This window comes from Callithrix jacchus, chromosome 9, assembly GCF_049354715.1.
Source record: "Callithrix jacchus isolate 240 chromosome 9, calJac240_pri, whole genome shotgun sequence".
In the NCBI taxonomy this organism is placed as follows: domain Eukaryota; kingdom Metazoa; phylum Chordata; class Mammalia; order Primates; family Cebidae; genus Callithrix; species Callithrix jacchus.
Window position 1 is genome coordinate 16,685,001 of NC_133510.1, and position 12,561 is coordinate 16,697,561.

The window sequence follows — 12,561 nt, forward strand, 5'->3', positions numbered from 1 at the left end:
TCCACTTGGTCCCAACCCCTTTCCATGTTTTTTCTTTTTATTGGGATAAAATACACACAGTATAAAAGTGAGCACTGTAACTACTGTAAAGTATACAATTCAGTGCCATAAAGTGCATTCGCGATGTGCAACCACCATGACCATCTAGTTCCAGAACGCTTTCATCGTCCCACACAGAAACCCCATACCCATTAAGCAGCCGCTCCTCATCCCCCTCCCCCCAGCTCCTGGAAACCACTCATCTGGTTTCTGTCTCTATGGGTTTGCCTATTTGTAATATTTCCTGTCAATGGACTCATACGTTATGTGGTCATTTGTGTCTGGCTTCTCTCACTTAACCTAGTGTCTTCAAAGTTCATCCGTGTTGTAGCATGCATCAGTACTTCATTCCTTTTCATTGCTGAATGATATTCCAGTGTATGCATATACCACCTTTTGCTAATCCAGTCATCTGTTGATGGATGTCTGGGTTATTTCTAACTTTGGGCTGTTGCTAACAGAGCTGCCATGAACATTTATGTACGAGTTTTTGTTTGGACACCTGTTTTCAACTCCTCTGGCTAATATGGTAACTGGGCCATATGGTAACTCTATGTTTAATGTATTGAGGACCTGACAAACTGTCTTTCACAGTCCCACCTCATTGTTGAATAAAGTGTCTGCCATGAGGAAGTGGGCCCCATTCCCCTAATTCCCCTTGCCCAGGAAGAAGCAGGAGCTTCTGGTTGCTGGCCAGGGCAGCCTGCTGTGTCTGCCTCTCCAGGCTCTAGCTCCCTGGTTACTTGCACAGGTGCTGGGGATGATGATACCATGTGCGTAGTGCAAGGCACTCTCAGGGTCCCACTTCACCGATAGGAAGACTGATTCAAGGACATGTGGCCTCATCTGAAATACACACCGACGTTGTGCTCCACTCCCTACACTGTCCTGTGGGAGACTTCCCAGGCCTCCCCGCCTTGGACACAGTCTGGCAGATGCCCCTGCCCCGCTCCTGGTGCCTGCCTCCCTGGAACATGTCCTAGTTTGCTTCCTGAGGTCAGGCTGCTTCAGCGTCCATCACTGCCCCAGACTTCTCTGCTCAGTGCCCAGCTCCTGCTTGATGATGAGAAGAACCTCTGCCCAACCCCACTCTGCCCTGAAGACCCTGGGCTGAGGACCAGTGCCAGCTCACTTCCCTCTCCCAAGGCCACCCAACATGTTGGGCTCAGAGTATGCACATGGTTTTCTGGACCTCATACTCAGCCAGACTTGACGGGCTCTTTGGGACCCGTACCTGGGCCTCAGGATCTGAGGATGACAAGGTCGACACCCTGCCAACTACAGCAGGTCCAGTGAGGGAGTCCTTTTGGGTCGGTTCTGCTCTGCCCTCTCAGGCCAGGAGCTAGGACAGAAGCATCTGAGGGTCTTCCCTGTCATTCTGCTGTCCATCCATGCTGGTCCAGCCAGTAGCTGGGGGTTGTGCCTTGCCAGAACTCGAGAAGGCCAGAGGGCTAGATAACCATGAGGCTGATAGCAACATCCACAGCCACCAGGGAGCCAGGCAGAAACAGATGATGCTGCAGGTCCAGCGGCCACCCAGGCTTGGGTTTAGGACCCAGACTGGAGTTGGAGGCCCACATGTGTCTCTGTTCTCAGGGACTAAGGTGAATGTTCACTGCTGTGTGTAGGCGTGAAAGGAAGGCACGAAGACCATGGATCCTCAAGGCTGTCTAGAGGATGTGGGAGGCACGTCCATGCCCCTGAGCAGCAATGATCCCAGCTTTCAGACCAGTCTGACCCAAGAGCTCTCAACCAGGCTTGACCCAGAGCCTAGGACATGGGACCCTCAACACTGCTGCCCCTTCTAGGGTGGGGTCTCCAGAGCGGCACCGACCCCCGCCCCGGTCCACAGCTGCAGCCACTAAGCTGAAGCTACTATTTGCTTGACCAGACACTTTCTTAGATGTGGCTGCGAAATGACTCTGGTTGGATGCTGCAGAGGACACCCACAAGCTTGGGAGAGCTCCCCTGTGGGGCAGCTCATGCACCATCCTGAGCACAGGCAGAAGTGTGGCTTTTGTCCCCTTACCCATCTCCTGTGCCAGGAGGAGGGAGCTGGAAGGGTGAAGATAAACATGTGAGCTTAGCTCTCTGGTGTTTGCTTTGGGGCTGGGATGTCACATATATGGAGGGAAAATTAATGCCACCCTTGCCAGCTGCAGGACTCCGGGCAGGTCATCTGACCTACCTGAGCCAGTGTCCTCTGCCCAGTGGGGATCAGAGGCTGAGGATCACTGAGAGAGTGACTGTGATGCTCCAGCCAGTGCCTGAATCAGAAATAACTGGCTGGACATGCAGCTGCCCCTCCCCAGCACACAGCAGCAGCCGAACAAGGCGTGGCAGCAGTTTGGAGGTTCTGTGGCTCTGGCAGGATCAGCCAGGCTGGAGAAGAGCTTGCTGAGGGGTAGAAGGGGGAGTTCTCCCACAAAAGCCTTCCTCACGCATGACATCTTACGCTTAGGGATATTCATAACTTGCCCACTGGGAATAGGAAAGGCAGCGACATTTCCTTCCCGGCAGCAGGAATTGAAAAAACAATGTCCGAATGACTTAAAAACTCATCTTCCTTCCCAGACAGAAGGATTTGTACAATTTCTCATTTGCTTTCAAAATAGTGCCTGTTTTGTCTCTGGAACAGGATACCATGGCTTAGCAATAAGACTAAAAGACCATTTCTTCCAGGGAATTATAACTTTGGGGCCCCTGAATTGTATGAAAAGTTTTAATATTTAGGTGCTGCAGTTCCATAGATTTTAGCAGATCTCCAAAGGGCTTTTAGCAGATCTGCAAAGAGGTTTGTGACTCCCTCACCCCAAAAGGGTAAGAACCACTGATGTCTGCACCTTCTTTTTTTGTATAGGCCTGAACTGTCAACTCCCAAGAGAAGGACCATGTCCTTGGCACAGGCTCAGAGACTCAGTGGGCCCCAGCGATGTTACTAGAGGCAGAGCTGGAGCTAGAAGCCAGGTAGCCAAGTGTCCAGACTCCTGGCCCAGCCTGCCTTCTCCCACACCACCCTGGCCGGTAAATCTGATGAGGGTGAGGGAGAGAATAGTCGGCATCCAGATTTAAATTCCAGTGTTCACTTTGGGACGTGGAGGTAAATCTCTTAGGTCTTAAGTCTGAAGGTGATGTGATTCATTGAAGAGAGCCTGGAAGTTGCTAAGCTCCCTGATACATAAGCCATGTTTCTCCATCTCAGGTCTATGAAACCATGTTTTTTAGGGACTTAGAAACCCCTTTGGAAAGCATTATCATCTTCTGCTTGCTGGAGAGCCAAGCACACAGATACTTGTCTGTTAAAGAGATGCTTGACCTTTTTGGGCAAGGAAATAATGCACGCACATGGCGACTCCCACACTGTTACCCCAATTCTTTCCAAAAAAAGGAAGATCTTTAGTTCCATGAGTTATTGAGGGAGGATGTTATAGAAACCAACTTGGCATCAGAATCCCCTAGAGAGTGCCCAAATCAGCTCCCTCACCATGTACTCATCACATCATCGCCACCACCATCACTCACTCCCCATTGTTTCCAAGGTTTAGAAAGAAAGCTGCCTGACTGTCTCACATGGAGCAGGAACCTTAGAAATCAGCCCACTCCCAGATTTTGGCTAGAGCGACCAAGAGGGTGGATGTCCTCTCTCTATTCTCAAGTCCATCAGGTCAGAGGAGAGTTGAGACGCAAATCCATATCTCTGGTTCTCAGCCCAGTGCTCCAGGTTTGCGGGGGGAGCTGTAGACTCACAGTGCTACCCCCAGCGGTCATGGCCTTCGTGCTCCCATTGCCCGTGGCTGTTACCAAGGATAACGACACTAAGACATCGAAAGCTAATGAGCACACAGCGGGTTGAAGACTTGAAGATCTCTGAAAGGCTGCCTTGTTATTATTGATGAGGATGATAATGTGTAATATTTATACACCACTTTGATTGCTAATTTCCAAAATGAAGGAGGAATTTAAGGACCATGCGGCTCTGTTGGTAGCAATGGCATTCTAGACAACCCGGACAGAATATCTCTCTGGTTGCTCTGAGTGCCTCTGGTCCTCGGATTCTAAGATGGGCATATCAGCAACCCAACTTTTGTACAGTGTGGACTCACTTCTTGCCAAGGAAACCCAGGAAAATGGGCAAGACTTGATAGGGCTGAGAATGATCACTTTACATAATCATAAGTTCAACCAGCGCAGATGTATTGAAATGCCACGTCATGCCTGATCACAGGCTTCCCTACCTCCAATCCCACCTATTTTGAGGCCAGACCTCCCTGGGTTTGAATCTTAGCTCTGCCATTTATTGGTTTTGGGATGTCTCTGTGCCTCAACATTCACAACTATACAATGGGGATAATAATACTGACTTAAGAGGGTTGTAATGATTACAGGAGATAAAGGCACCTCATACTGTGCCTGGCACATGGTAGGTCTTCAGGGTAATTCTTATTACATCCTTATAACTGCTCACAGGCTACATTACTGGAGGGCAGGAAACTGGGGCCAAGTGCCCTGTGGGAATCTGTCTTCCCCAGAGGGGGAGGTTGGGAGAACAGAGTTCACCCATCAGTTATGAGATAAAAGTCAGCAGTCCAATTTTCCTACTTCCCAGGCAAGTATAATTTATTTAAAATTATTTAAATTACTTGAAGATAGTTTAAAGTTGTGTTTAAATCCTTGTTTACCAAGTGGGTACCTTTTGTAAGTGAATATACTAACATCAAAAGGTAAATATACATGTAATAATGATAGAGCCCGATGTTAAACGTATTATAAATGAACATTTTCTAGGGAGGAATTTATTATTATCATTGGTGGAGTTATTCTGTCCCAGGCTCTGGTTCCTTCAGCTCACTTCACCTCCCTCAAGGGCCTCAGTTATGCATAGGGGAACAATCGTGGTTATTTCCAGGCTCAGACCTGAGGTCTTTTGGTTCCTCCTTGTCAGCTTCCACCTGTCCTTCTGCACTTTCAACCTGACCCATTTGTGAGGTTTGCCTGCCATGAGCAAAGGCTATGAGCTCGGCCTTTAAGTTTGAAACACCACGCCTTAGAGCAGTGCTCTCAAACTTGAACACGCTTCAGAATCACCCTGCATGCACACTGGTAGGTTGCTGGACCCCACCCAAGAGTTTCTGAGTCAGCAGGTTTGGGGTAGGGCCTGGGATTTTGCATTTAACAAGCAATGTTGATGCTGCTGGTCCCAAACCTCACTTTGGAAACTGCTATATTAGAGCTACTTTTGACCTCAGCTGTCCACTAGAACCACCTGCAGATTAAAAAAACATCAATTCCCAGGCTGTACCCCAGGAGAATTAAATTGGGACCTCAGAGACACAGCAGTGTTGTGCCCTGGGCTCACTTAGCTGTTGATCACCCCTTCAGCTGACGCTGGAGAGATTAGGGGTCAGCAAACTTTTTCTATAAAGAACCAGTTAGTACATATATTAGGCTTTGCAGCCCATATATGGTTTCTGTGGTATATTCTTCTTTGTTTTTTGCTTGTTTGTTTCAATCTTCAAATATGTAAAGAAATCATTCTTAGCTTTCAGGTCATAGTATAAACAGTTTTGGAGCCCTGGAGAATTTGCCGCAGACCGACATGCATCTATCACATTTAATGATGAAAATAGCGACTCACAATTAGCGTTATTTGCACAATAAATTAAAACAAGGCGAATGGAGATAATTTAAAGGAATTAAAGGTACAAGGGAAATGTGGCTTCTCCTTAGTAAGCATTTACTGTTACCCATCACTGCACTTTCTAGCCGAGTTCTCCTTTCTACACTAAAAAAAGAGGACAGGGGTTTCCTTCTGCCTCCAACCCCTTTCTGGTTCACTGTACTAGTATTTGATTCCCAGTACTTTCAAGTTAAAAGCCCTTAGCTCTCTATTCAGTGCTGACAGAAAGTGTTAATTGCCTTTGTAGGATTTCATTCTCTCCCAGTGCTTCTAGTTCTCACTTCCTGCTTCACCCTCTCTCCCCACACAGAGGAGTTTCTTTCTTCTGGAAGGCCTGGCTGCTCTAAGCCTCTGCGTGTACATCCCCAAATGCGGAGTTATCTGGTGCTTTCTCACATCCTCTTCCTTGTGCCTTTCTTCTCTCCAACCCGAAGAGTACTCCTTCAATAACGAAGCCCTTCCCTCCCTCCCTCCCTCCTTCCCTCCCTCCCTCCCTCCCTCCCTCCTTCCCTTCCTCCCTCATCCCAACCTATCTGTTCAGCTTTGGTATAAAATGATCATGCCTAGAACAGCAAGTGAGTATCTGAATGGGCCTAAGAACTCCCAGAAGTTTTTGCTTTTAAATCTGTTCCAAATCTCAGACAAAACAGACCATATCCACCTTTACTCTGATCATTTGTTCTTTTCTTCTGAGCCTTTTAAACACACTAGAACCTGTTAGCAAAACACCTAAGCTCTTAAAAAATATAAATGACTTAAAGCAGGAGGGTGGAGATCTGGATATATTAATAGAAATGGACGTCTTTTTTTTTTTGATGTGGAGTCTTGCTCTGTTGCCCAGGCTGGAATGCAGTGGAGCAATTTTGGCTCACTGCAACCTCCGCTTGCCAGGTTCAAGTGATTCTTCTGCCTCAGCCTCTCAAGTAGCTGGGACTACAGGCATGTGCCATCATGCCCAGCTAATTTATGTATTTTTAGTAGAGACAGGGTTTCACCATATAGGCCAGGCTGTTCTTGAACTACTGACCTCATAATATGCCGCCTTGGCCCCCCAAAGTTCTGGGATTACAGGTATAAGCCACTGCCCCTGGTTGCCTCCATCATTTTCTAAACATATAAATGATGGCCTTGAATCCTAGGGCTCTTGGGTGGCTCACCTGTCGAAAGGATTTATGTTGCCTAAACTGGGCCACCATCTGAAAATGTGACCACAAAGGGATGAGGCAGGGCTGGCTTCATAAACGTCCACCTGTGTGGGCTCACAGGCTCACATTTGGAAGGACCCTGTGCTTGGTTTAATGCCCTGCGGTTGGCATCTTGAAATTCTTGATAATTTTCTCTTTGAACATGTGTTTTGTAAGTGAAATCCAATGGGACAGTGGGACATTAGCGTAAGATATGTGCATATGTGTGTTCATGCCTCCCTGCTCTCCATGTGCACGTGGTGTTCGTGATGGCTGTGAACACAGAATTCCAGGGACCCGCAGTACATGGGAGCTAGGAGGACCTCAAAGATGTCTGTGACAGAGTCAACAGGTTGTCCGAAGCCCTGAAAAGCCACACTCTGTGTTGGAATCAGAACGTTGTTCAAGCGCAGAAAGACATACCTTCTAAGAAACACGAACAACCAAGGAACCCTATGGCATCCTATCCTTTCTTATTTGTGTTGCTTCCTGCTTTAACCAACCACTTACACCAAAATGGTGACATAGAAGAAAATCAAAACAGGGTCATGGATAGTTCCCTTTTCCTTTCAGTCCCTCCTAACTTACTGTTGGGCATTTCAAGGAACTCTTTAAATTAGCTGGGTGTAGTGGCACGTGCCTGTCGTTCCAGCCACTCTGGAGGCTGAGGTGGGAGGATGGCTTGAGCCGGGGAAGGTGAGGCTACAGTGAGCCGTGATTGTGCCACTGCACTCCAGCCTGGGCAACCCAGCGAGAATCTGTCTCAAAAAATGTTTAAGAAAAACAATTAGGATAAAAAAGGTTCAGAAGAAAAAAGTACAAAGGACAGAAGTGAGTTGTATTGTCTGGTTTGTTTGAGGTCAGTTAGAAAAAAAATTACATTATCCTATTTAACCACATAGCTGGTATGGTAGCTAGACTGTGCAGCCTTTCCATAAATATTCCTGAAATACTATAAAGAGATTTCTCTCTCATAGCTGCCTTTTGTAGAAAAGTAATAGGGTTTTGACCTTTGTCCTATACCCTGGTTTTAGAATAACAGTGCTCAGCACTATTTGAGAATAGAATTGTGTTTATTACTGTGAAGATGGGGTCTGGCTCTGTTACCCAGGCTGGCCTTGAACTCCTGGGCTCAAGCCATCCTCCTGTCTCAGCCTCCCAAAGTGCTAGGGTTATAAGCATGAACCACTGCATCCGGCCCCTGTCAGAGCCTTTTAAACACACTGGAATTCTGTGAGTAAATGACCTGAACTGATTTTTAAAAAACGTAAATCATATAAGGTAGAAAACTGGACACTGGATAGTAAAAGCCAACTATTAGTGATATGGCCTTTAATATTTTTAAGATACAGAGACAAATTCTCATTTATGTTGAAGTCTGACTGACAAAAGTCTTTCCAGCTATGAAGTTCATTTTTAACAACAATAAATCAGAGCAAGGCTGAGAGCCACTGGGGGGTTATGCCACACCATCAAAGGGGGACCCCTGCTCAATGCTTCAAAATAGACTGGGGAACCATGAAAGCAAATCTCCTGGGCACTTCCTGAGCCTCTGTAACATCCTCAACTTTTGGCATTTCAAAACAAGGACAATTTAGCTTCTGATCGGGGTCGTGTGCTTGTACATGGGTGGTGAGGGAGGGAGGGGAAGCTGTTGGTGCAGCCACTTTCCTTGGGTGTGGAGAGTAGCATGGAAGTAACAGTTGGATGGGTGTGGAGAGTAGCATGGAAGTAACAGTTGGAAATGGAAGAAAGGGGTGCCTGGTTGTCCTGGGGCCTAACCAGCAGGAGGCCAAAGACCCCTGGACTACTGACAGAGACCAACATTAGACAATCCCATAGTGGTCACCCTCTGAGAGCCCCCTCCTCACCATGGGCCCTTTCCCAAACCACTTTACTGCGGTCACTTAGGTGCTCCGTGCCCTCTACTGAGTTCAGCTCAGGCAGGCATCCGTGCACCTCACTAGGAGTTAGAGGTCATTTTCTCCATTTACAGATGAGGAAACTGAAGCTTAGTGAGGTCACGTGACACAGCGAAGTTCTCACGGAGAGGAAGGGTCATAGCCAGAATCCATGCCCGGACCATCCATCCCCAGAGCTAAGCTCTCTGGCCACTCTTGCTGCCTGCTGCCTCCACCTGCAGGCTGTGCCCACCTTTCCTTTTTGGGAGCTCCAGCTGTGGCTTGGTGGGTGCTACTCAGTCTGCACTTGGCTGTTTTCTCACCTATTCCTGTAAGTCCCAGCTACTCGGGAGACTGAGGCAGGAGAATTGCTTGAACCTGGGAGGCGGAGGTTGCAGTGAGCCGAGGTCGCGCCACTGCACTCCAGCCTGGTGCCTGGTGACAGAGTGAGACTCTGCCTCAAAAAAAGAAAAAAAAAAAAGAATATCCATGGATGAATTCCATGGGCAAACGGAAATGAGCTGCAGAACAACCACTCTGTGTGTGTGTGAATCCTGCCTGTGACCCTCGCAGAGGGCCAAGTGTGTGCTACTTCTGGTGCAGTGCTACTGTTTTAACTTGGAGCTGGAAAGATTAAAAGACCCTTTAAGTCTTCTGGTGCAATGGTTTTCTAGTTTTATTTTAGTGGGAGGACCCTTTCTTCAAACCTGGAAGCAGATATGTAACTTAGATTAACCTCAAGCTGCTGGTGTGAAGGATCCAGGGCCATGGGGCTTACGGTCCCCCTCCAAAGCCCCTAGGAGAGCCATTTGAGAAACAGGTATGCGTCACCCCATTCCCTTATTAACTTATTCGCTCACTCATTCACACAACCAGATTTCTTGAGCACATACTGCGTTTAGGTGCTGGTGAGACAGGACAAAGGCAGTCTTCGCTTTCACTAAGCGCACACTGTAGCAGGACATGACAAAGGGAAGGTCGGAACAGGTGGCCAGTGCTACAGAGGAAACAGGTCACAGAAGTAATGTGACCATGATGAGGTGGCCACTTTAGATGGGGATACGGACAGGCCTCTCCGAGGAAGTGAGACACAACTGAGATCAGAATGACAATCTGGAAAGATGCCCTGATTTGGACCAATGAGGAAGCAGACCCAGTGAGGCAAAGCAACCTTCCCCAGGACATGGCGGGGCATGGGCACAGATGGGACCTAACCTGGGTTTCCAGCATCCTCCGCCCAGGGCTCTTCATTCTCACAAACATTACTAAACAGCTACCACATATAACGAAGTCTCAGTGGGCCTGGCGTGGTGCCTCATGCCTATAATCCCAGCACTTTAGGAGGCCAAGGTGGGCGGATCACCTGAGGTCAGGATTAGAGTCCAGCCTGGCCAACATGGAGAAACTCCATCTCTACTAAAAACACAAAAATTAGCCGGGTGTGGTAGCACGTGCCTGTAATCCTAGCTACTCAGGAGGCTGAGGCAGGAGAATCACTTGAACCCAGGAGGTGGAGGTTGCAGAGAGCTGAGATGGTGCCACTGCACTCCAGCCTGGGCAACCAAGAGAGACTCTGTCTCAAAAAAAAAAAAAAAGTCTCAGTGACAGATGTCATCCAAGGGCAGACAAACCACCAGATCAAGTCCTGCTGTTTGGTGCTGTCTGGCCTGACTCTTCCCTCCCCTCCCCTCCCAAGCTGAGGCCAGGGTTGGCCCTGGATCTGAAGGCTCTATACCGGAAAAGAGCTCTGCAGTTGTTGGCACCCTAGACCTGTGACCTCGGCTGGGAAAGCTTCTTCATCTCCTGTCTTTCTGGCTGTAAACTGGAGCCTGCTCCTTACTGCTTCATTTGGCATAAAGGTAAAAGCAAGATGGCAGGCGTAAGCCCGCTGGTTCATCGGGAGGATGGCTCTCTGGAAAAGCAAAGTGCTTCAGGGCGATTTAAAGACATCAAAGCCCGTTTTCCTCCTGTGCTGTGGAAGGCGTTCATACAAGAACTCTGAGAAACTACACAGGTCTGTACGTATTTTACATGCAAGAGTCAGACACTCCTGTTGTGCTGAATATGGCAGGCAGCCGCCTGCAAATGCCTCCCCCACTATCCACAAACCAAGCAGCTCCAGGCCACTCAAGCACTCCCCAGACCACCAACTCTGCACCTGTGACCCAGCCGTGTCCCTGGCCCTAGGAGGCTTACTGCTGCCAAAGCACTTCCAGGCATTAACTAATGGGAGCTTCCAGATTCCTAGGGAGATAGGCCAGTGATTATCAGTCCCATTCTGCACACAAAGCTACTGAGCCCCAGATGACCTTTTCAGGCAACAGAGCAAATGAAGCAGTGACAACCGCTAAGTTCCAATTCAAATCTAGGTCTCCAGGCCCCATCTGCTGCTTTCCACTACAAGTCAGCTGCCCCAAAATTGAACACGCCGGGGCCTAATACCACCGTCATTCTCGAGCCACCCCACCCTACACCCCAGAGTGCACTCAGGACTTTTTCTAGAAGCTGCCTCTTCTCACAACCACACAGCAGCTGGGACCCATGTTAAGATGCTGTCCAGCCGAACCCAGTGGAGCAGCTTCTTTTCACACTTTCCAGCCAATGCGCTGTTGAAACTGCACGTATCACCTATGAGAACTCTACACCTCAGCACCTTCACACCCTCCTTTCCGTAGGAGCCGGCCAGCTGCATGTGCAGGGAGGGGCACACAAACACAGGTGACAGGGCCTGCAGTCATGTTCCCACAAATACACAGAGGTTCCCAGGGAACACAGGGCACCCCTGCACAGGCAGCCCGACCCGCCGAGAACAATGTGCACCGCACACAGCCCCGTGTTGCAGGAGGTAGGCCACCAAGGCGGTCCACACCTAGTTAAGCGACTTTCAGCCTGTCGCCTAAGCTTATGCACAAGAGGCAGCTACTGGAATTCAGGATGGACAAGGAGAATGACATTTTGAAGAGGGACAACCATGTCCCAGGAGGCACACGGCCCTCAGAGACCCAGGGCTCTTCCCAAGGCACAAGTGCAGAAGGCAGACTCCGGCGTGTGGTTACAGACACTACGCGGCGCGCCCCCGCACACACCAACGCGTGCTCCCATCCGCCGCGTCCCCCCGGATGCCTGCCCCACTCCTATCCGCAGCCTGCGTCCCCTCGCCCGCCCGCCCCCTCCCCCTTCCCCTTCTCCCCTCCTCCTGCCCCCCTCCCCCCTTCCCTCCTCCCCGGCGTTCCGCCTCAGGCGGGCGCACTTCTCCCGCAGCCATCCGCACTTACCCGGCCGGGACCTGGGGCTCCGTTAGCGGCAATGGGAGCCGAGCCTAGAGGCGGAGAGCGGCGGAGAGCTGGGCCACCGCACACGGCCCGCGCCCGGGCCCGCCCCTTCCCTCCCGGCAGGGGGAGTGTCCGCGCGCCTCCCGCCGGCCCCGCGCCCATGTGCGGTGCTCCGCGCCAGCTCTCGGGGCCTGGCAGGCTGGCCGGAACCCTGCACGCGGGCGGGCAGCCTCTTTGTTAGCATGTTTGTTGCCTTTCTGCATGCGTTTCAGAGCACGCAGAGCGAATTAAGTGCAGTTAGGGGCACTGTGCGGCTGCTGGGGGAAACCATCTGCGGGGAGCGGCGGAAGGGATGGACTTGGTGAGGGGCGGAGGAGCGGCTTTCAAACCTCCCTACCCTCAGCGGCCCCCAGCGCCCACCCTACCCGCCCTCCCAGAACCCTCCGTCCCCCTGCCTACATAGGCCCCTGGAAGAGGTTGGTCCCTGG

At 50.0% G+C, this 12,561-nt stretch overlaps 1 protein-coding gene across 4 annotated transcripts in view; it reads right to left on the reverse strand.

Annotated features, from left to right (window-relative positions):
- The window catches only part of LOC144577852 (uncharacterized), a 63,599-nt gene extending 51,256 nt beyond the window's left edge, over positions 1–12,343 (reverse strand). For 3 of the 4 annotated variants that reach the window (XR_013522525.1, XM_078338466.1, XM_078338465.1), the window contains exon 1: positions 12,077–12,343. Coding sequence is in view for 2 of the 4 variants with exons in the window: in XM_078338466.1 (XP_078194592.1) it covers positions 12,077–12,235 (159 nt within the window). In the remaining 2 variants the exon portion in view is untranslated. The remainder of the gene's footprint in view (positions 1–12,076) is intronic. The other variant, XR_013522526.1, reaches the window with a different exon arrangement.
- Positions 12,344–12,561: the final 218 nt, after the last annotated feature.